This window comes from Nansenia antarctica, assembly GCF_963989245.1.
Source record: "Nansenia antarctica genome assembly, chromosome: 6".
Taxonomy (NCBI): domain Eukaryota; kingdom Metazoa; phylum Chordata; class Actinopteri; order Argentiniformes; family Microstomatidae; genus Nansenia; species Nansenia antarctica.
This window is the reverse complement of record NC_137676.1, coordinates 42023670-42049037: the sequence shown is the minus strand read 5'-3', so window position 1 is coordinate 42049037 and position 25368 is coordinate 42023670. Positions and strand designations below refer to the sequence as shown.

Here is a 25368-nt window from a genome sequence, read left to right as displayed (position 1 = left end):
CTTTAAGACTGGGCGCTCTACTAAGAATGCTCTCCTTGCTGTCATGGAGGCTCTCTACTCTGCTCAAGCTTCCTCCCTCTCCTCTGTTCTCATTCTCCTGGACCTGTCTGCTGCCTTTGACACAGTGAACCACCCGATCCTTCTCTCCACCATCTCAGAACTGGTTATCTCTGGCTCTGCACTCTCCTGGTTTGCTTCCTACCTGGCTGATTGCTCCTACCAGGTGATGTGGAGAGGATCAATGTCCTCTCCATGAGCCCTCACCACTGGGGTCCCCCAGTATTCTGTCCTCTTACTGTTCTCCCTCTATACCAAGTCTCTTTGATCGGTAATCTCCTCACATGGGTTCTCCTACCACAGCTACGCAGACGACACTCAACTCTTCCTGTCTTTCCCCCCATCCCACTCACATGCGGCAACACGTGTCTTGCTGACATCTCTGCATGGATGTTAGCCCACCACCTCAAGCTCAACCGTAACAAGACTGAGCCACTCTTCCTCCCCGGGAAAGCCTGCCCTCTCTGAGACTTCTCACAGAGCTCTGCTGTAACATCCCAGACAGTCAAGAACCTTAGAGTGATCCTCGACAACCCCTTATCCTGTGCGGCGAATATCACAACGACAGCACGCTCCTGCAGATTCTTTCTCATCAACATCAGAAAGATACGTCCATTCCTCACCAGAGAAACAGCTCAATTCTTGGTCCAGTCACTGGTCATCTCCCGCCTTGACTCCTGCAACATACTCCTGGCCGGGCTCCCCACTGCCGCCATCAGACCGCTGCAGCTCATCCAGAATGCTGCCGTCTAGTGTTCAACCTCCCCAAATTCTCTCGCTACCCCTCTCCTTCGCACCCTTAACTGGCTCCTGATAGCAGCTCGCATCAGATTCAAGACCCTGGTGCTCGCCTACCGGGCGGCAAAGGGAACAGCTCCTGCCGACCTGCAAGCAATGGTCACCTCCCAAACATCAGCTCGACTGGCTCCACCACCTCTACGCGGATGCGGCAGTTGTGCTACCTGGTCACATCTCTTCACTATACTGGTTCCCCACTTGTGGAACGAGCTTCCCATTGCTGTCAGATCTGCAGAATCACTCCCCATCCTTTGCCGTAGACTGAAGAGCCATCTCTTCAGTCTACACCTGAACTGTCCCTCCTGAGACATCTACTACCCCTTGTACTGTTTCCTCAGTGTCATTAAAAAAAAAAAAAAGGCCTGAGCATAGATTAATTTTTCCTGCTATGACTGGTGGATAGATGATTCACTTACTTAGTCAAATGTACTGTATTTGTTGTTAATTGTTTTGGATAAAGACGTCTGCTAAATGCCAAAAATGTTAAAAATGTAATGTAAAAGGGAAGGATTGTGTTGTACATATATGGTTTCTGTGAGGAATTTGAACACTTACACTCATTTAATAGGCTGAATATAGGCATATGTGGTATTCTTATACATTTCTAAATTCAACAAAGTAGCTATATGGCATAATCCCTTTCAGACAGATACTGGCATGTGTACACATTACATCACTCATATCTAACTTGATCTGGCACCTGTATTTCCTCTGTAGAAGACTGATTCACCGTGATGCACACAGCTGCTTTTACACATGTTGATATCTCCCTCTACTGGGCATATTCAGAATATTCTCCCATGCTGGTCCTCTCTGTATGCTACACTAGTAGTCGCTGTAATACTGGGATGAACATGCTGCTGCACTAGAGCTACTCTCTCTTTAGGGTTGCTTCTGTCAGTGGAAAATAATAGTTCTGTCAGATCTGGTATCTATGTTAATGGAAGTGGAAAGCCAACTCATCTGCATTTTAAGGGTTTACATTCATGTTTGTAAAGTCTTAACAGTGTTTTTGAACATGAAATCCCATAGGTTAAGTTATTATGGAAAGCTGAGTGGCTGATAAAACATTTGCGTTTATGAGTTCTATGAGTGAAAAGCTGTATTACTTCCTGTGGAACATATACGTGTTTTAGCCATCTGTACAGCATGTCAAATAAGTCTGATGTATACCTGCATACCATAAGAAACGGACAAACGTTTCAGAGTAAACAATGTTAGTTGTGCTTTCAAAAATGGCACAATCCCAACATTATTCAACACCAACAGCCATTTTCATAGACCTCCATACGGTCAGAAGTAGCCGAATAAGCAATGATGTTCTTTTATTAATGTTTTGAACTATGCGCCTGTTGCTACTTCAAAAGATGCAAGGCATATTGAACACACATCTTGAATATACTACTATATGTATTATACCAGTCCTCTGGTATAAATATTTCATTGGTTTTGTGACATTGATATTGATAATGGTTTAATCAATGATTGCGTATTGTACTATGTGTTGATTATTCTGTAGTCATCACAACATCACAACATCACAGTGTGAATGGGATTCCAATCTGGTTAAGGCTCCCATGTATTACGTACAGTATTTTGTCCCTTGTTCAATCGGACACAGTCAATCTGTATGCCGTCTGATCTCATTACACCATCACAGGAGTAAAGGGCACATGAGTCACTCATCATGGCATATCTCTAAAGGAGTGGGGGTGAACATCGTCCATCCAGCAAAACAGCCCACGTGCTGTGCTTTTTTCACCAGTGATGATGTCATAGGCAGAGACTTCCTGAACACAGGGTTCATTCACAGTCCTCCTCCAGCCACCGGGATTAGGCTCCAAACAAGCCATTCCCATAGCAACGGGGCTTCAGGCCCTGTGAGCTCTCCTTGTTGTTATTTGTTTGAGGGAGGGGTGGAGTTGTAAGTGTGTGTGTGTGTGTGTGTGTGTGTGTGTGTGTGTGTGTGTGTGTGTGTGTGTGTGTGTGTGTGCATGTGCGCGTGTGAATACAAAAAAAAAGTTATTCTATCACAACGACTGCCACTGGTCGCTGGCCTGAACTTGATTACTTTTCCTGCTACGACTGGTGGATTGATGATTCACTTTCTTAGTCAAATGTATTGATTTCACCTCTTACTGGTGACTATTCACAGTATAGCTGTGTTCGAAACGAACATGAAGAAGACAGGATAACAGAGTCACCCCCACTGACTGAAGTGCTGCGGGGCTGAGGTTTGGGGGGTAGCAGGGTGAGTCATCGACTGCTAGGGTCTGCTGATGTTCATTTTCCCTTCACAAAAGCAACAAACTGCATGAAAAGAGACATCAGTGAGCGCTCTGGTGATGACCAGCCAGTGGAGAATGCCAACACTCCACAAATCATTCACAGATTCAAACAAATTTTGCTGTTGCTCGGTTATGGAACAACCACCGCTATTCACTCCCTGTTTTTAATGGCAATTTCTGAAATAAAAAACATGACAGAGCCATATACAATAGGTATAGTGTCATTTATAATGCTGCAGCTTCCCAAAAACGTTATGTTTCAAACCATGTCCTCATGTAAACTGACAATGGCCCATTACCTGTATTCTATTCTATGGTAAGATGAATGAGTTACAGAAAACTGTACACACAAATAAAGACAAATACAGTAGGACTCTACCTTTATGGTTTATTGCTAGTTTAAAGATACAAGTTTTGCCTCTGTAAAAATAGAGATGAAAGTGAAACTGTTTGAAGGAAACATACAGTAGGCATACAACAGAGCAGTTAGATGACAGTTTACAGTATGGATTAGGGAGCAACAGTATCACTCGTTCTCTTACAGTATACCTCCTGATTAAAAAGTTTGTGCAACAACATTGCGTAAATCCATTATTCTGCAATTATTTATCAAAAATGTTACTACAATGTTGATACTAGATTCATTAACTACACAGGTTTAAGAACAACTTCATGTAAAGTGTTACCCCTGTTCTTCTTAAGCAAACTTTTCAGTCATTTCATATTAACATTACTAGAGTAAAATGCCATGTATGCCTTTTTGTATATTGGATACAAAATTGGATAAACAAATACAAAGCGAGAAAACAACTGATGCAGTTCATAAAACAATTATTTTCTACTATACTCTGTAACTTCAAAATTCTAAAAATAGGACTAACAGAAACATTTATACACTTGTAAGCAAGCTATTTACAGGAAAATGAAAAACAATTCAATAAAGTATACATTCAAGATATTTCAAACGATTTGTGTGCTGTACATTGAGAGAATGGCTCGATGAAAAATGTAGCAATAGTCAATAATAGATAGAATAAAAACTTTCATAGCACAAAATACATTGTATGAAATGAGAAAATATCAATCAAACATGTAGATTCACTCTCATGTTTTAAAACTATAAATCTGTACGCAATCATATCAATGGCATACAAACACTTTTCAATTTTGTTTGTGCATAAAGCATCTTATAATTTGAATCTGCTGAACATTTTAAAAATATGTTATTTGATATGTACTGTAACAAAGCAACTACCACTGTTTGGACCAATGCAAGCTTTGCATGTGTATGATCTAGAATTTCCCTAAAAGTACATTTGAGTACATTTAAGTCCACAAAGTACATTAGAATCAATGTATAATGACACTGAACAAAGAAAACATAGTTGAACTTGGAAATGTGGGATTATCTTGGAAATGTAAGGCACATACAGCCAGTAAGGAATACTTGCAAGGTTATAGACACACAACTATTAGCACTGCATATATTGTTGATTTCAATTATCACACACAAAATAATACACATAGAAATAGATAGGCTTTGCTCTCTGCAGTAACAACAATGCCACATATTTCAATAAATGTCACAATCAATATTTAAGTGAAATACAAATAAAATGGACATACATGTAAGTAAAAGCAAGCAAGACAATCCCTCCAAAACCTGAGTGTAGTTAGTAAAAATGCATTCTGGATGTACAACACTCAATAGAGAAATAACAAATAGCCAAATAAGAGATGGTGTTTTACTAAATGTATAAAATATATATATTTTAAATGTCACACCACAGTGTGCAATTATTAATTAATTATTAATGTACAATCTGTCATGCAGAATTGCTTACCTATCGACACTAATCAAAAATGCAATAATTGATTGAGAAAGGCACAATATTCTACTTGTCTGACCATTTACAAATAATTTGCTAAGTTGTAGCATCACTGGCCTTCATTAGGCATCTTTGGCATGTCAGCTGCATAATAATGCAATAGACAATTACATAAACTGAATCACAGGACTCCAACATTATAGTAAAACAACAAACATCGAACATACGCAACAATTCCTCTACTAAACAGTGCATATAACATTACAAAAGCAAGGGCAACAAGAGGTGGAACTACAATCAAATATGCATCAGTTTTACAGTCTGTGTATCTCTTTTAACTTAGCAAATCACAATGAGATGATCAAAGTAGAATATCTGTCATATGAAACTGCATAACACGATATACATACAGTATCACAATGTAATGTCAGTCTTTTTGTGGGACAGTCCAGAACTGGGCAAGTGAAGTTGCACTCATACACAGATACATATGTGTTATCTAGACATATGCTATATTAGGATGGACAATGGCATTGGTTTCTTACAGTGTGTCAACGCAAACCATGTCAATGACTGACCCGATGAAATCTCTACGATTTCACAGCAAATGTGGTCCGCTGGCTGTGTTCTGTAATCTTGTTTCCGTTTTTTTTAACAGGTTCTGCTTTGGCATAAGGCTGAGCTACCGAGTTTGGCTTGAAATTAACTGGACAGGCAAGACTCTTATAAACATGAAAAAACATTCTATAGTCTGTAGAGCTGAGAAGTAGCAAAATAAGGCACAATATAGATCTTGTTTTGCTCTGAAAAAAAGAAGGAGACAAAACATGAGCATTGAGGCAGAGGATTTATTTGCTGGTAGCCGTTTGAGGAACTGTTCATTGAAGGAAAAGGGACCAAGCCAAACGACTGGTAGCTGCGGTTGAGACGGACACACAGGGGGGCACGGCTGATGTCACTCTTCCTGCTCAGGACTTTCCTCTATGTCTGCCCTCTGGCCTGGACCCCGGTCAGATCCTTATTTATGATCTCATTCACTGCAGAACAGACAGAATAAAAGGGTGTTAGAGTTAAAGGTATTTGAGGCAATACTGTCTTTTACACAGCACTTCCAGATTCCATAGTTTTTTTCACCACTGTCCTTGACATCTCCAGCATTCCTTTACAAACACTTAGCAAGGCATACTACACAGTTACAAAGGGTGTGTATCTTATCAAAGACATCGTGCCCAAAATAATTTAAAATACAATTTGGTCCCAGATGTGTTTTAAGAGCAGGTTTGCTGTTGTCATGGAAGATGCTTTCAGAAAGATGCCTACTGCACATGTGCTGCATTGGCATGGAGTGGCCACTAGGAGGAAGAACACAGCGCTACAGTGCTCTTTTATTGGCCTTCATTTCCTGTTGTTCTGCTGACAGAGGTGACAGGGTGACAGGGTGGGGGTGGGGGGTATAGATGGAAACTTTCACAGCTTCATCCTTCTAAAAATAGAGCCACGGTGTGTGGGGTACATACACACGTCATGTATACGGTTGGGAAAACACATCTTACATACATTTTGATGAGATGTGAAACCTGCAACCTGTCTGGGAACTACAGTGTGTGGGCGAAGATCGATATTCAAATATAGTGGTCCATTGCTGTCAGTTCATTCACATTCTCAACAGCACAATCCATATTGACCTACTGTGCTTTGTGCTTACTTTTAGAGTATGGGGGCCATTACATACTGTATATCATATTGAGAAATAGTGTTCCATTTTAAAACCTATGGCAAGGTGTCAAAAATAGGCCCATCTCTTAATAATATGCCATTTAGCTGACACTTTCATCCAAAGCAACTTATATTGGAGTGAGTGCATTCATTTTGCAGTATAGGAATTAAACCCACAACAACCTAAGCGTTGATAGCGCCATGCTCTACCAACTGAGAATGCTCTACCAAGAGAGAATGAAGAAGTTAAGTTAGGTTATATGACCTCTCACCAACCCTGCAGACACTGCTACTGTGGCATTCCTCTATCACGGGTGAGATGTGATCACACTTGGATTCACATTGACAATAGGGAGACATGCAGTAATCTGAGAGGAAAGTCAAGTATGTATAACATTTAGTCTGTCCTGTTAGGCCACAACCTCTGTCATTATCAAAGCTCCACAGCTTGGCCATGGAAGCCCATTACATGTGTATACACTGGCACTATGACATAAGAGGCAGGCGCCATGGCTTCTGTTGTGTCTTGGGGAACACATTCAAACATGCCCGGTATTGAGCGAAATACTGTGGATGTGTGACATTGGGTGCCATTCAATTGGGCCAAACTGCCTTTTATACCCATCCATGTGGATTTCCAGTATTTGGAGAGCTGTTTTATGTGTGTGTGTGTGTGTGTGTGTGTGTGTGTGTGTGTGTGTGTGTGTGTGTGTCTGTGTGTGTGTGTGTGTGTGTGTGTGTGTGTGTGTGTGTGTGTGTGTGTGTGTGTGTGTGTGCAATGTGTAGAAACATGTTTGAAATATTCTTGTTTTTCCTCAATTCATAGTTTCACTGACAAAACATTGCTGATATGAAACACCCTGGAATATGTAGAAATTTGACAAATCCTTCAAGACTTCTTTTTCACTTCCAAAAGGACAGAGGAGGTGGAGTGACTCAGTAAAACAGTAAGTAGTTCTAGCATGCATTGTGCTGTTGTTTTAGAGTTTGGGGAACTCAATATTCAACAGGCTTTTAGAGGTGCTATTTAAAGCTCTGACCTACATATTGTGCAAGGGGAAGGGTGCAACCATTAAAAAGCAAGTTAAGTGAAAACAGACACCAACAATCCACACACTGCATCCTTGAGCTGTGTACTAAAGTACCCCCTCAATCACATACTGTTGACCACAAGACGTCAAGGCAGCCGTCATCAGACCGCCAACACAACAGATACTGTTGTAGTGGGATACTTCTGCTGCAGAGTATCAGGAAACATATTTTATTTTTGCATTTGTATTCTAGATACACGTATCTTTTTCATCTGGACAGAGATGAGAGGAATTTTCGAATGACGACTGTCGCTCATGTTCTCATCAGTGTGTGATTGCAAGCCACTGAGTGATATTTCATTTGGAGGAGTATTGCTGAAAATAGCCATGTATCTTTTTGCCAATCGAAGCTGATTTGTGAATCAGGAACATAGCCTGCAGAGTGAGCTCAAGCTGTACTTCTACGGTTCACAGTGGCAGGCCGTTCTCATCTCCCTCTGTACCTGATCATCTACAGATGTGAAAGAGAAATAAACCATGGCCAGTTATAGCAGCTCAACACTAAACACACTTTATGGGCAGAGCTGCATCTGAACATTATGGTGCACACCCTGACTAGGAGCAGGAGCAGTCGAACCGGTCTGCACCCGCTGTCGTCACAAATTCAATGGGAATGTTTATTTTAGTCTCTAGTGGAATTCCCTCTGACACCTAATGCCTTAAAGAAACTTTAATCTTCCCCAACGGTGCCACAGGATTTTCCTGAGCATAAAACAGGCTTTAGAGAGGCGGCAGCAGCCCCAGAGTAGGGCAGCATACAGTGGAGCTTTACTTGAAGGTAATGAAGGGTTGGCAGGCCCTGGTTATTTGAGGCTGGCCGAGCGAACACTCAGACTTGACCATACAATAGGTGAGTGTCTGGCTGCAGGGTCCTGCACCAATGAGAGGGTTTGTTTACCGACCCAAGGTTGGAGAGAGAGACACACTGTACAGTAGCTGACTCAGTCAGTCACTTCACACTGTCCACTGTGTATGTGTGTGTGTGTGTGTGTGTGTGTGTGTGTGTGTGTTTGCATGTGCATGTGTGTGTATGTGTGTGTGTGTGTGTGTGTGTGTGCGTGTGTGTATGTGTCCATGAGGTGCTGCCGGAGTTCTCCCCTGGCAATATGAGAAGAATGAACCCACAGAGAGAGAAAGCAGCAGTGGTGGACTGACAACCTAACCACAGATCCTCTACCCTAAAGCTGCATGTCAGAAGAAGAAGTTCCCTTCTTGAGTATCATACTGTAAGCATGTGTAGAGTGCACAGTAAAGAATTCAAAATTATTTCAAAAATGTATTTGAACCCAGCTCTGCTAGAGTAAAGCCTAGATAATTGTCTTTACAAATGTTAAAGTGTTTTGCTTCTCTGTATTAGTGTGGGTATGTTGCTACGGTGTTGCTGTCTTTGATCTGTTCGGCTCTTGAGTTGGCCGTAAGTGAGCTGAAACTAATGCACGTTCAGTGTTCACTAAGCTGCTTCTGTGTGCTTTATCTCTGCAGCTCTCTCTCTACACTGCTGGAACAATTTCACCTGCTTCACTGCCTCTGGGCACAATTCCAGTCCCACTACAGCAATGTTGTTTATGAACCTTTACTTTGTTCCAGAGAACAGCAAGCTAGGGTCCTCCTCTTTTCTTCACTTGAAACACTGACTACATCTGTGTGCAAGCTAAACAACTGAGGGACCAGTCAGCAACATCCCAGGGACTGGTTCAGAGGCACGGATCTGGAGTTTGAGAATCATTGGACTACTGCATGGGAGGCATGAGAAGCTGCAGACACAGGCCCTATGAGTTGGAGGCCCATTCCATGTTTTGGTTTGTTCATAACGAAACATATAGTCTCTCTTCTCAGGCTCTAAAGCTAGATGATAATGAAATACAGTACTTTCATTTTGCATCTATTACCAAGGTGACAATAATCAAGCACTACCAAGATGACACAGTTATGACTGTCAGCCACAATGCCAGGATGTTTGGGAGACAAAACATTCTTGAAATGAGAGAGAAATGAAAGACAACCGTATGACTCATTTGGAAAATCTTTTTTTTGTGAAGATGTCTTTGTTGGGTTCAAATAAATGGATGTTCGTGGGCATAACCATCACTTGACACCTTAGCTATGAAAGATAATGGGACTTTTTGGCGTCGTCGTCTTCCTGTGCTGTATCTGAAGAGGGTTTGAATGCGGGGCGGCCCCTTGCTTTTCTGTGAAGCTACAGTAACTAGGTATTACAACTGTCATTGGGGTGGGTGGATTCACATCCTACAAGACAACTGACTGATGTTTTTGAGAGAAAAACAATCCAACTGATACTCTGTCTCAAACTGTACCTGGGCAGGTCTTACACAAATCGGGTTCTAGCACATTGGGTTCTAGCACAATGGCTTGCATTTATGCATAATGTAAATAAATAAAAAATCATATCAATAATTATGTGGTGGGTTGTATAGGTTCATGGTAAAAGGATAGCCACTAGTAGTGCCTTCGGATAAAAGAAGCCACAGTAATTGTGAATTCCCCTTATTAGTGTCTTTATGAGATTTCCAGGGAGAAGGTAAACTGTTATGGAGCTACCAGACACAAAGCAGAGCAGAACAGAACAGAAGAAAGGGTGAGAGAGTGAGAGAGCATATTGGGAGCTCAGCTCACAGATCAACACCGTGTGATGGGAGGATCAAACCGTGTCGGCCTAGTACGGTCCTCCCAGTAACCCTGTTAATTCTGCAACAGTCAACGCTGTTGCTGTTTACAGAGGGAAACCCTATTGGACCATCCAAAAACTCAAATTCCATTGCTGCTGGCCCCCCTCCCCTTTTCTTCAGTTTATTTTTTTTCCATCGAAACACGGCCCCTTCCCTTTTCCTGCGGACTCCCACCCCTCCCCGCTATCTTACGGACATCAGGCCTGGATTTCTGGAGGAGAGCAGCTGTAAATAGGAATTTCTTGCGCCAGATTGGCACAATGGCGGGGATGGAAAAACGCTAATCCTCTGGTGGGTTCCCCCACATAATCGAGGGGCTAAGGCCAAGGGGGAACCCTGGCCAAGTACAACAAACAAAGAGGCTTTCCCCGGCTCTCACAGGCTGCCCCTTCCACTGTTTGACAATGGTTGCCATGGAACTTGTTTTTCAGATCATAACAGTGTCAACATATCCAAGGCGGTCAGGGGAGCTGCTGCTGCTGCTTTTTTTCCACTCTCTCTCTCTCTCTCTCTTTCTTTTTTTTTTTTTTAAAGAAAGAAAAAAGAAACAACTCATTTCCTGGTGTGTGGTAGAGCCAGAGAAACCCCTCTCTGACTAGCGGTGAACACAGGGGTGGTCGTTGGCTTATAGAGCGTGGAGTACCAGGGCGACTGGCAACCCTTCAACTGGGACCTGGCCTGCTCTGGCAGACACTGAAGAAGAGGACTACCTATCCATGACAGCCACAGGTTTCAACCTACAATACTATCAGGCCTAGGGTGATCTTTCTTTCTAGAGCACGGAGCACCAGGGTGACAGGCAACCCTTCAATTGGCCTGACATGAGACCAGCCTTGGGTAACACTGACAAGGAGGACGTGTACTTCTCCAACACAGCCAAAGGTTTCAACCGGCCTGGAGATCATACAATATAGCAACAACATGAGCTTGGACGTTACAACATAGAGGAGGAGGCACAGGCTCATGACTCCTGGATGTGGCCTGACATTATTCTCTCAGAGGGTAATGGGTTTGACAAGGGTAAGTATAAATACATGAGTCATAATCCATGTTATTTCCACCTCGAGTGGAACACGACTAGCCTACACCTTCAGACAAGTGTGGTTCTAATAGTGCAGGCATATTCTATTGGCCTTGCGCAGAGAAGTTGAGAAAGGTGTAGGGATAGGGAGAGAGTGAGAGGGGCATATGCATATCCTAGAATTGTCCCTGAGAAAAATGCATCACCGTAACATTTTCATCATTACGTACAGTGGTGTGTGAAGAATGACAGTTGGTTTGCCAAATGTACAGTAGCTATATTACAATCCATTGAATTCATCCCATGCGGTTATGCTTTGGCTGTGGACACTCCAAAAATGATATACTCATGTTATATCACCATGCACCATGCAGAAGCAGTTCCATTGATACTGTATATAAAAGCATTTAACTTACACTCACCGTCATCAAGGTAGGCCTGGTCTAGGTTTTCCTCCTTGACAGTGACCCGTCCAGGGGCTCCGGCCCTCTGCTCCTCTGGAGGGGGGCATCTCTGGGGCTGCATCTGACCTGGGCCCGGGGGAGACCTGCCCTTGTTGGGCCCTGCCTTCTGCACGTAGGGCTGCTGCTGCTGCTGCTGGATCACCGTGGAGTAGTGCTGGGGGTGGGTGGCCGGGCCCTGGGCCTGGGCTGGGTTAGGAGAGTGGGCGGCAGCCTGCTGGGTGTACCCATCATCACAGTAGATGATGTGCTGGTTGTCAGACTGGGGAGGAGGGGGGTCGCCCCCCCGGAGTAGGTGGTGGTTGGTGGGGGAGAACTGGATGATGGAGGGGTGTTGTCCCACGGAGGGGTGCTGCTGGACCCCCAGAGGGGACGATTGGGCTGGGGAGCCGGTGTGGACCAGCACAGAGCGGTGTGGGTCGGCATGGGACATCATCCCGCCAATCTGCTGGTAGAGCCCGGGGCTGCCGCTCAGACTCTTCCCCCCGCTGGAGTAGACGATGGCTGGACTCTGCTGCTGGAAGCGCGAGTCGGGGATGGGCAGGCCGGGGGAGCGCACCTGCTGGCAGGAGGCCAGGTTGGGCACCAGGCCGTTGTCTGAGTGGGGGTGGAGGATGGCGCGGGGGTGGTGGTAGTATGACTGGGGAGACACACCCAGGATCTGGGGCATCGCAAAGCCCATGTGACCTGCCTCATAGTCATCTATGGGTTCTGTTTTAATGGACGGAACTGTGGGAAAGACAAAGGACCTACTGTAAGTCATACTATTAAATAATAAATACTATACTATAAACATACACTCAGTGTATGACCTATTCAAGATGATATGGAATGACAAGATATGAACGTAGAATCTGTATGCACTACCCTAAACTGAACTATGACGATTAAAGATTCAGATTTTAACCCAATGTTGGTTGTTGTCTTTCCAAGTGTGATGTTTTTTACATGTGTTATGGAATTATACTGTATTACAGTATACTTCTTACTCTGAGCAGAACATCTGAGCATTTGATTGGCTCCTTCTTGCTGATGGCCACACCTACCTGCCAATGGGGTGTAAGTGAAGTGCTGGGGCTGACTGCGCTTCCTCTTCCCATTGATTACATAGAAGTTCACTTTGGCTGAATGGCAGATATGAGGGTCTCGATAGGAAGGGATCTCAACGAACAGCATACTCTGCAAAAATACATTGAAGTCAGATCATGTTCATCTTCTGTACATTATCATTATAAATTCAAGTCTAGCCTAACCACCATGTGCAAACAAAGAAATATGCAGTATTGACAAAAACATTATTAACTTAATAACAATAAGATATAAAGTTATCCAAAGAGTTAAATAAGTACACTAGTTTGACTCCCTTCACTGTTTCAATGTTGAAGCGGGCTATCTACTGTATGAAGAATGTACTTACTGGCTGGCTTTTATCTTTGTCTACTGTTGCCTCCATCTCCCAAATCTGCTGTCCATCTATAGATAGAAAGAAAGGGAGGACAGGGGTCTTATATCAAATCAAATAACTCAGAATAAATGACAAAGATTGTAGGTCTGACTCTAAAACTAGAAAGTCCCAATTCCCCATGACACACACTGCAAATACAGGGATACAGGAATATATTAATTATATTTTTAAAAAGGTTTAAGTTACAAAATTACCTTCTAAAACCAATGGTGTACACATTGTGTAGTACTTGTGGTGCAACGCTTTTCGTTAATTACAGGTTATGTTTCCTGTAATAGTTGTTCACATTTACACTACAGTCATGACGTCACACCACAACAGATACAGCTGTCAATAGAACATCACAATTCTGTTCTTTCCTGTAAAACCCTGCCTGAAATCTAGACCTTTCTCTGGTGCATACTGAAATAATTATCTCCAGTGTCTTTTCAGCAGGGTGAGCGTGGGTGGCGACTCTCATCTGAAACAGCACAGAATGCCTACTTCCCAGAAATGGGTTCAAATTGCATTTTAAATTATTTCAAACACTTAGCTGTGCTTGATTGCGTTTGCCTGGCACAATCGAACCAATGGAATAGTCCCAAAAGTATCAGGCCCACCCCTCTGGCAATCCAGGCTAAAACAAATGCTCAAAGTATTTGAAAGTACTTAAAATACTTTTTGGCCCAGGTCTGCAGCTTTACGCATCACAGTTTATCAGTAACCAGTCTGCCATGTGATTTAAAATGCAACTGGAGCAGAGGCCCTTGCACGTATATTATAACTCTACTAAAAACCACTTCCTCTTACACCACTCAGCTTACCTACAGCCACAGCCATCACCCAAAACACACACACACACACACACACACACACACACACACACGCACACACACACACACACACACACACACACACACACACACACACACACACACACACACACACACACACTTACAGTTCATCACCTGTCTGTAGCTCCCAACACTGTATAAAACTCCTTTTTAATTTACTGTCCAGCAATATTGCCAAAAGGATTTAGGTTCAAAACTGGTTTGATGGATAGCAGTGGTCTGGACATGTTGATAGTGACACTCTCCAGCCCAGGCAAGTGATATGTGAAAGGAATCTCTTGATATCGTTACTTTTGAAAATTCTCACAGTTCCACGGCAACAAAATTATTGTAAGCCTTTGTGCAACAGTACTATGTGTGCTGGACATTGACACGTGAGCTTCATAGTCCTACAGAATATCAAGTTGAATTCCTATCCACACATAAACACAATAGCTAACAATAATGGCCATTTAAACTACATATGCCCTGTTATGCAACTGCCCTGTTTTTTTTTGGGCAAAAGGAAACAATTCTGTGTTAATAGCTGGAGATCTCTTAAATGCTTGGTGGGAAACCCCATGTCAGACTGCAAATTAAACACATATGGCTGAAATGAGTCAGCAGGCGAATGGGGGATTCCATACACCTTGCCAATATTCTCTCTTTTTTCTTCTTTTTTTATGATCAACTTGCTCCGTTTCTCTAATGACAGGTGATGACTGCTGCTTTCTTGGCGTTTACATTTGTTTGCCTTTTGTTCCAAAACTACTCTACGGGATAGCCTCTCTCTCTCTCTCTCTCTCTCTCTCTCTCTCTCTCTCTCTCTCTCTCTCTCTCTCTCTCTCTCTCTCTCTCTCTCTCTCCTATAATCAGACATGGAGGCAGAGACAGTTGAGGAGACCCAGCCTGGCGGGGGGGACCAGCCCCCTCTCCTCCCCTCGTACAGCCATGTGAGCCAGGGGAGCCCCAGTCAAAAGCAGCTGTCTTCCATTCAAAGGATTTCACACTTGCGCTCTTCCAGAACTGTGTGTCATACGGAGAAAACTCTCCAAAACAATGGCAATCCTTCTTCCTAGATTTTCTTTTTTTCCGTCTCCAATATGGGCCTTTACTGCGTATGTCGTAAGGCAGCAGCAGGAGGGAACCCCGGAAAAAAAAAGAGCAGACACAAGTCCAAGTTTGAGCTCAAGCAGCCCCTGGAGAGACCACGTCTACAAGGCAAGTTCCCCACACTTAGACAGCCACGGAGTCAATGAGTCACAAACATATGCTATAACAGACAAAGCGTCAAAACGCCACTCTCCTCGCCTTCCCATCCCATGCAGTCCTGAGAGACAACACTCTTAGAGGCACACTATTGAGAACCACAAGTTACAACTAGACATGATTTACGGAAGACCATAAAGAAAGAATGGAAGGTAAACTATAACAGACAAATGACTCGACAACACCAATAGATGTCTAGACAACCCCAATAGACACACAACAACCTGTAAACACATGGACTACTTTAGCAGATGGGCTATAAGTCCCTCCCTTGCATCTGGATTTATAAGACCACCGTTTTGCTTTGAGCTAGAGTGATGTCAACTGCCAATGTCAACCAAATTAGCTACCATACGTGCTGTTCTTGGGCCGGTGTGGGGCACTCATATTGCAGATGTGGAGAAGCAATGACATGACACAATGAGCATGTTTAAGACATGGTGAAATGTGAAAATAAACCTAGAATAAAGCAGCTCGTGCTGTGATATGCCTTGTTAAAAAGGATGGGAGTGTTTAGTATCACAAATCTCAATGCCATGCAAATACCAGCACGGAGGAAAAGTCAGGATTCAAATGACAGCAGGCTGGCCTTTGTCCCCACTGACAACTCTGAGGCATTCATTCACAGCAACAGATGAGATTATCCTGCCACTCCTGTCCTACTGATGTTCATGTGGTGATTTTACATTTACAGTAATTGCTTCTAGCAAAAGGCCTGAAGCCATGAAATAACGCAGAATTGAATAAAGAGAATGGAGGCAGCAGGAAATCTCAATCCAGTTATTCTGTTGTTCTAAAATGCAGAGAGTTCCTCTAGTCTAGTCTGTGCCAACAGATGTATTCCAGGTGTAGTGGACAGACTCAGCAAAGTCATCCACTAATATATTCCGGACACCACAACACGTTGAACACAAACATTAAATGGACAAACGAATAGTAAATGGCCACTTCATTAGTTACTGAAACTAGAACAATGTGCTTTTCTAATGTGTTTCCCAACCTAGATACTGAGGACAATTAAGCTCCAACGACAGGTTTGTGTACAACAACATGCGACAGAGGTGCTGTTCACCACATCACAATAAGGGCCAGCGGGATGATTACACGTGGTGGATAACAACCCAGGTGGGGAGAAAAGGGCAAAGGAAAGTGAGGCTGTAGTCTTATCTGGCGGATCATGCAAATGACTCATAGGTAAAATGCATGCCAGTACAGTCAGCTATGCATTATTATGACAGTGATGCTGGGGTGGTAGTGAAAGTTGAAAACTGTGTACTGTATTTGTCACTTTGGCTAGGGTTAGGTTAATGAATGCATAATGGAAGAACATTTAAGAGTTTTTTTTTCAGCGTTTCTGTTATGAATCAAACAGTAAAAACCACAACGGATGCTTCTGATTGACTTCATGTGGCTATTAGCTGCTCCAGTATCATCAGTAATATATCTGTTACTATCACTAACACATACTGCGCATCCCCGGGGGATTTAAATGAAAGAACTCACCATGGGTTTTCTCCATAAAGATCACCTTGGAGTCGGAGCTGAAGTTCTGTCCTGTCAGGATCATCTGCTGCCCGCCCAGAACAGAGCAGCTTTCCATGTCCTGTTTCTCCACCATGGGAAGTTCATGGGCTGAGCGTTGAGCTGGAGGGCAGAGGAGCATGGGGGTTACACACTCACTAGTCTACTAACAGAGTACACAGGAGCAAACCACCATTTGGGAGTAGTGGGTAGGGGACTGGCCTAGGACAGGGACACATGATTTAGAGTTGCAGGCCTATTGCGCAATATACTGTACATAGGTTATGAAGTGTAAGTAGGCCTAACTAATAACAAAGAGGTTTGATGCTGACTCATTTCAAAACCACATCCTTAAAATAGTGTCACATCAACATAAGTCACTAACTTGGCATGTTTAGGGAAGCTGCGGTATGCATTAAGAATGAGATATTCTTTTAGTGTTTCGATTGCAAAACAATAATAAAAGAAAATCAATACATCTATATAAAAAAGAATGTTTGATAGACTCGATGAAAGGTTGTATATGGTAACATTAAGTTGGGAGGTATATACAGAGGTTCCACACAACTGAGCACCTGGAGCGTTTACACTAGTAAAGAGTGTTCCAGTGTCCAGTAGAAACACTACAGAGTGGTCCATAGGAGTACAGAGGGAGGGAGTACAGACGATGGACCTTTTCCAAACACTATCATAATTACTCAACGGAGCGTGGCATGTGTTCAACAAACCCTGTGACCTCTCCGTGAAGTAGACACTGCTCTCCCAGGAGATTTCCTGGACTGATAACTTAATCAGTGGGGCCTGGAGCCACAGTGGCTATGTTCTATGTTTAGGGAACCATTGCACTAAGGGATGTAGTGAGTGGTAGAACAAAAATTACCAACTTGAACACTAACATAATGTTTTTAGGGGCTAGATGGCCCTATACTACATCCCTGATTGCACTACAGAAAACCCAAGGCATTACTTTACCCAAGGCTATACAATGCTCTGCTCCTATCTCAGTGACTGACCTTATTACTGTGGCTGTCAGCTTGGCAGTTAGGGACTCTGATTCAGCCAGCCAACAGCTTGGGTTACATAGGGCCAGACCAACTACTTGGAAGAGAGGCCAGTCCATGTTGCCCGCATTGTAATGTGATCATGTTCTCTGGTTTGTGGCAATATAAACAAAAAATTAAACATTTATACGCATGAGATTGAGCCTAAATGAACGGCAGCTTGCTTCCTTAAGCTTATCGCCTGGCGACTGACGTTCAATATCCAACGAGGCGTGCAAGGTGTAGACAAATAATCGTGACCTTTGAACGGGTTTGTGCGGCCTACTATTACTGTGAGTCAACAAAGAGGATGAGACCAAGAGACTAGTCTCTTCAAACACATCATTGACACAGTTTGCTTATCGTCCATTTTGACAGCTGTGCTGTGGGTGTTATAGTAGGACTGTGGAAACAGGTTTACAGTTGATTGGTTTCCAGTGATGCCAAGCCACAGGAGGATGACTGCTTCTTTTTCTTTGGCTGATCTGACGACAAGGTTCTGACTCTCAAAAGAGAGATAGTGGCTGGAGTAATGGCGACACCCACAACATAATGGTGCATAAAGTAGACATGCACTCTGTGTTCCCTGGACAGGTTAGGTGTAATTTCCCGCTGGGGAATCAGTCAGAGCAAGATAAAGGCTCTCTTGTGTGTGTTGAGATTATTATCATTCTTTAATAACCTGGGTACACACATGTGCACACATGCAGACACATGCACGCACAAACACACACACACACACACACACACACACACACACACACGCACACACGCACACACCTGCGCACACACACACACCACACACACACACACACACACACACACACACACACACACACTGTTGAGAGAGGCAAGTCTAATCATAAAGGAGGCCTTGTGTGTGTGTGTGTGTGTGTGTGTGTGTGTGTGTGTGTATGTGTGTGTGTGTGTGTGTGTGTGTGTGTGTGTGTGTGTGTCTGTGCGTGTGTGTGACAGAGCGTGAATGTTGTTTCTCTTTCGCCATGTTTACTCTATGTTAAGTCTGGTTAACATCACTCACATGAAAACAGCCAATGCTAAACCTCAAGAGGAAACATGCATGGAAATGTACTGCACTGTGTCAAATCTTTAGATCCTATATCTATAAGTTCAACATTTAACTTGAGCACATCTAAAGTCCAGAAGGTATACACATATACCTATATATACATATACAGTATAGAATACAGTCACAAAAATAAATGTACTGTATAATGTCAGTCAAATAGCACGGAACGCTCAGAGTTGAATGTACTTACAGCACTCGATGGGATGGGAGGCCGCTTGCAGCGAGAGGTGGTGCCCTCCAGGTTGGGGTATATGTACACGGAACACCAGACGGACACGGGTGTTCTTCCGTCCGATGTCCGTCTCCCCCTTTCTCAGCTCAATGTCAGCGTTCCTGAGTTTCAGTATCCCTGCGCAGTCGATTCTGTGAGAAACATAAGATAGAAGAACATCAGTGGTGTTACAACATAACAATTCTTTGTGTGATTTTTATATTTTTAGTATACACAGACGAAGTTACTGGGATTATAGCATTGATACAGAAGAGGCATAAAATGTGCTATAACCACAAGTGGTGTAGTCAATGATAGTGCTATAAATGTTATTTGGAAGGATTCTCACATTGCTTTCATGTTGTTCTTTGGCTCCAGGGGGATCTCCAGGACTTTGGTGCCGTGGACGATTTTCTCATAGCTGGTGGTGGTGACGGTCTTGCCAGTTATGCGGTGGACTTGGTAGAAGGCGTGGGGTTTCAGGATGCGCTCATCCGCTGTACCAATGAAGATCTGCAGCCCCAGTGGCTCTTTGCCTCTATAGCCATGCAACTGGAACACACACAATAGAGGAAGACCAGTAAATACAACCATATAAATGTATATGATGGCCATTTTTTATAATCTGTCCTTTTTCGGTTAGAACCATTTTTATTCAGCATGAATTCTGAGCCTAATTTGCTGTCAACCCACAACAACGCAATTGTATGCAATGTTTCAGTGCAAATTTGAATTGATACAAGGATTACTGATTCTCATTCTTTCATTTTAACAATATGCCAAACGTTTTAAGTTCAAGAGGTAGTTTGCAGCCAGCAGCTTTGGATGAGCATAAAGCTACTTAAAATATTCCCCTGGTGAGATAATTTAGCAGATGGACACAGACCCACTGCTGGTACCTCCTCAACCTTGAACACTAGCCAGCAGAGAGTGTACTGCCTCGGAGGACACTAGTCACAGATGTTTTCTATTTGTTCTTTTGTAACTGTCTTTGGAATTCAAAATAACTTAGTAGGGGTACTACTATCATTCACTGGTGTGCTTGTTAGATTATGAGAAAATAAAGACTGTCAAAAACATTAGCTTAGCCACATGAGTCAGCGTGATAGAGACCCTTTCAAGACTAGGTCTCCTTTCAGTACAGTGTAGGATTAACAGTTTCATGAGGCTGTTGGTTGTTGCTCATTGAGTATTGTCACCCAATGTATGCTTGCAACATTGCCAGACACCCACTTAACAAACATCTCTGTTTCTTTTCTCTCACCCAACATAAACTCTCTCAGTTTTTTTCTCTCTCTCTTTCTCTTTCTCCGTCTCTCTCTCTCCCTCTCTCACTCTCTCTCTCTCTCTCTCTCTCTCTCTCTCTCTCTCTCTCACACACACACACACAAACACACACACACACACACACACACACACACACACACACACACACACACACACAGTGCAGATTCGTGGTGCACTTAAGCAGAGAATACCTTGGAAGGAAGCATGCAAAAACCACAAAGCATGAACTTGTAACTAAACATTATCTGAATCTGAAAAGCATCTTCATGAATGTGTATGAACTGCTTTCGGTTTGCCTATCACAGGGAAAGGATAAATAAAGCTGTCAATATTTGCAAAGGAAAAAATAAAACTTTGATTAATTGCATATTGTGTATATTGTTAGTTCTTCTGATACAAATGGCACACATTATGTGCACACATTAGAGTACTGATCTAAGACAAAACATGCATAAAAATTATTTCATAATGAGACAGAATTCTTACTAAAGAAAAGCTCATGAAATCCAAACTTGACTTGTTGAATACATGAAATGTATTTCATGAATATTGCTCTCATTGTGTGTTTGTGTGAGGACGTACGCGTGTGTGTGTGTGTGTGTGTGTGTGTGCGCGCGCGCATGTGTGTATTACAATAGCGCAGGTGAGAAGAGTACTGTGAGGGTAGGAGGCAGGGCAGAGATCACATCTCATCTACTGTAGTTTCCGTGTTGCTGCAAGACAGCAAGAGAGATAGTTGTGGGGGAACTGAGAGAGAGAGAGAGAGAGAGAGAGAGAGAGAGAGAGAGAGAGAGAGAGAGAGAGAGCAACACCAGTCTAACTGGATGTCAAATCCTGTGAAACCACAGCTGTTCACTGAAGTGAAATGAGAGCCAAATGCGTAATGAAGTCTTAACGCCGTTGAAAATCTTTAACCTGAACTGTCCTTAACTGTTCAATGTAGTCAGAAACTATGGTGACATGAATGAGACTATTAAATAATATATGCCATTTAGCTGACGCTTTTATCCAAAGCGACTTAAAGTGCATACATCTTTCAGTATATGGTCCCAGCGGGAATCGAATCCACAATCTATGTGTTGTTAGCGCCGTGCTCTTCCAACTAAGCCACAGAGGACTAAATCCAGGCAGTATACAGTAGCTGACAAAGTGAGTAAAAAAGAGGAAGTCGACTGCAAACACTCGACAGGCAGGCCATGTGAGAGACTGGTTGTCATGACTGCAGCAGTGATTGAGTGAGTCAGACCAGGGTAGGAAAAGTAAAGTGGAGGCCGGTGGCGGAGAGCAGAGACTGGGAGGGAGTGTACTGTAGCCTTGTCCAGCCAGCCAGTGTGACCACGTGATTGGCCACACCAGCCAGGACTGACTGACCTCAGGGGAGCGCCAGAAAATGGAAAAGTAAGAAATGCTTCATTTCCACCAGTGAGCCCCCGACCATCAACAACCACAAGGAAGCCTTCGAGACATTGCCATGGGAACGCAAAACAAGTTAAACCTCTACTTAAGCTATATGGACCACTGTAAACATGTAAAAATTTTCAACTTTTATGGACTAGAAAATTATTTTAAGTATGAAACAAACAATCTTATACTATACAAGCTTGGGTCAACCGACAATTTGATAACATTTTTTTTTAAACATGTGATGAATGATGTTTGGTCAAAGGTATGCGTGCCTAGGAGAGCTAACCACTCCACCACTCTGTGTATAGCTGTTTATTCAAATCAAGACAAAAAACAGTCTGCAATGGTTATGCTGCAATACAGCAGGAATTCAAGTCTAGGGGTTGACTTGAGGAAACAGCATGGCTGTCACTGGTTGGGTGTCTGTAATGCACCTTAAAACACCTTACCACACTTTTCAGTGAGTGTGGCAGTGAGTGGGGAACCTTGGGGGAAAGGCCTGGTAGAACATACAAAGTAACACGCCGAGTCATTTTCATAAAGGCTGCCCAAGGCAATAACAGAACATGCTGCATAATGACTAGGAAATACCATTACACGCAAGCCCTCCATGCAGACGTGCCCTGCAGAGACATGTGTAGCAGAGGTGGTTCGGTGAGCTATGCTCGCATATGATGAGAAATGTTGAAGACCTATTTGCTAGAACTGGCACCTGGGCTTTAGTTCAGTGGGCTAGTTAGTTTTTTTTGTGATGCAAGGTCCAAAGCCCAGTTGATCACACACGCAGCATACCTGGACTACAGGATGTCCTCCAGTGGGTGCTTTGACCGCACCCCTGCTCCCCTCTGTCTCATAGTGGGCTCGGTGGTGGGGTTTGGGCTGCACGTCGATGTGGAGCTCATACTGGTCCGTACGGCTGGGGACGGGCCACTCCAGAGGGGGGAGAGACGCCACTGGGATGCTACAGGAAATAAAGATTCAAAATAAATGTTAACTTTCTTACATTATGTACGTAATAACTTACGAGTGTTGTGACACAGGTATAAAGCAACATGGTTTTTAAATACATAATAACACCTGCCTTGGATTTCATATCATCTCTGTGGTGTTACCATATAAACAAGCAAGACAACTAAAATAACCAAATGTAAGTTAGAATTGTGGGTGTCCCCCGTGTGTACAGGATGGAGTCCAGGCCAACTGACTAGACCATTCACCTGCAGATGCTTGGGACCAGCTGCTTGGGCCACATGGGTGGGATGACGAAGACATTTTCGGTGACAGGTTTGGTCTTAATGTCTGGCTCACAGGAGAGCAGGTAGTTGACCTCCCCGTGGTTCTCTGGACACAGGGTGTATGCCTTGGGCATCTTAGTGGGGATCAGACCAGGCTGGATGGTGCCGTAGCCGTTCATGGCCTCAGCCAGGCTGTTTTGGATCACATAGTGAGCCCTGCTGTGCTGCTCCTCGTGGCCCCCGTGGGGGGAGGGACTGCGGGAGCGGTGCCCGAGGACTAGCCCTGGGTTCCTGTACATGTCGTAGGTGCGCTTGCCCTGTGGTGATACAGAGCGGGAACCAGGCCTGGGGGAGGGTGATCGGGGCCCCAGGCAGCCTTCCTCAGCTATGCTGGTGTGAGGAGAGGTGCCCGGGGAGGTGCGGGGGGAGCCCGTCTGGATGTTCTGGAAGCGGGGGCAGAGGTCCCCGGCGTTCTGGACACTGGTGGGGGACACGCAGGGGGAGGCCCAAGGGGAGTAGCTCTCAGAGTGCCAGCTGGTGGAGGAGTTGCTGCTGGCAGGGCTCAGGCACTGCGGCTCGCGGTAGGTCTGGCTCTCGTGGCCCGGCACAGGCAGGGTGGACCTGGGGCTGATGTTCAGGGGGTGGATCTGCAGGGATGGATGGATGTAGTGCTCACGCGAGGGGGTGATCTCGATCCTGGGACTCACGGGCTGGCCCCCAGGTCGGGAGTGGTCCAGGTAGTTCCCGGCCTCCAGGTGCTCATAACCAGCGAGACCCTCTGTGGTGGGGTCGCTGTAGGACTCCAGAGGGTAGGCCAGAACAGATGGAGGACTGAGGACTCTGTGTGAGGAGATATTGGGCTCATCTGTCGAGGGAGATACAGAAAGAGGGAAAACAATCAGGAAAACAGATAAAAGCACAACAAAATATAACATAACAATTGGGTTACTATGATAAAAGGGGCCCCCAACAGGACAGTGTATTCACCATTAGAAATATTGTGTGTTTTCCAATTATTTAAAAAAGTGACCAAGGAAAACTATTGTTTAGATTATTTTATTTTTTTAAAGCATAGAGAAAGATGTAGATGTGTAAATCTTGTAAAACATAAATGTCATGAACTTGCTACTATAACATTCCAACATTATACACAGGTACAAAAGCAAAGACCATATCATTGTTATCATTATGATTACTGTGCTTTACCTAGAATTACACACAATCCTCATTACAGCGACTTATGCACAACGCAAGACAGCTCTCCTCAAATCTGTGAATACACATTATGTCTAACAAATAATTTTCAAGTATTTTCTTCTGGACAAAGTGTAATTTCATCTCTTCTAAAACAAGAACAACATTGAGAATAACATTTCTCAAAAGGACTTCCTGTCTTAATTGTATCCTTTGGCGCCACTGAATTATGTCTGCTGCTGTTTTTAAGGATAGTGTCTAAGTCATTTGCCTGAAAATCAAATGTGTCTAACTCATAAGGATATTGTGTCGGTAACTCCTGCACTGCATACTACACTATTGGACAAACCTTGATCTCCTTCGGGAAAGTCGCTGCAAGGTGGTTCGTATTCAAACAGGTAATCGAACTCCAACTCATCTTGGCAGTTAACTTGACTCAGTTCCTCCTCCAAAAACGATGTCATCTGTCTTATTTTAAGGTTTTCCAGTTCAGTTAATGTTATTTAAAAATAACAACATAAATATTTAGACTCGTTCCCTGTGCTGCACACTCAGTAAGGCCATACGATGTCAGAGGCGTTGCCGTGATGAGGTGGATGGGAGAAGATTGACTCGCTCAACGACTGAGCGCGCTTTGCTTTGGTGCATCAGTGAGCGAAAAGAGCGAGGAACCCGAGGAACGTCAAATATGCTTCCTGTTTCAACTTCACCGCATGGAGAGATAAAGGCGTGTCTATTATTTTCATATAGTAAATAAATACGACAAGGTGTCTAAAGCGGAGTGATTACGCCTCCCTATGATCACTCCCAGAACAACTGCAGGTGCAGCTTCAAAGCGATGAGTTGGTTGTTGCTCCAACTCAGTTGATGTGCTGCTGCCCCCGAGTGTTTGACA

The 25368-nt window shown here is 43.7% G+C and overlaps 1 protein-coding gene across 1 annotated transcript; it reads right to left on the bottom strand.

The window, feature by feature from the left end:
- Nucleotides 1-5953: 5953 nt before the first annotated feature.
- nfatc2a (nuclear factor of activated T cells 2a) lies at nt 5954-24937 on the bottom strand (the record flags this gene model as incomplete). The annotated part of the gene is made up of 10 exons (XM_080533282.1): nt 5954-6009; nt 11904-12677; nt 12995-13127; nt 13366-13421; nt 16998-17138; nt 19333-19505; nt 19703-19905; nt 22837-23005; nt 23262-24144; nt 24823-24937. The coding sequence occupies 10 exons, from the start codon at nt 24935-24937 to the stop codon at nt 5954-5956; spliced, it is 2703 nt and encodes a 900-aa protein (XP_080389408.1).
- Nucleotides 24938-25368: the final 431 nt, after the last annotated feature.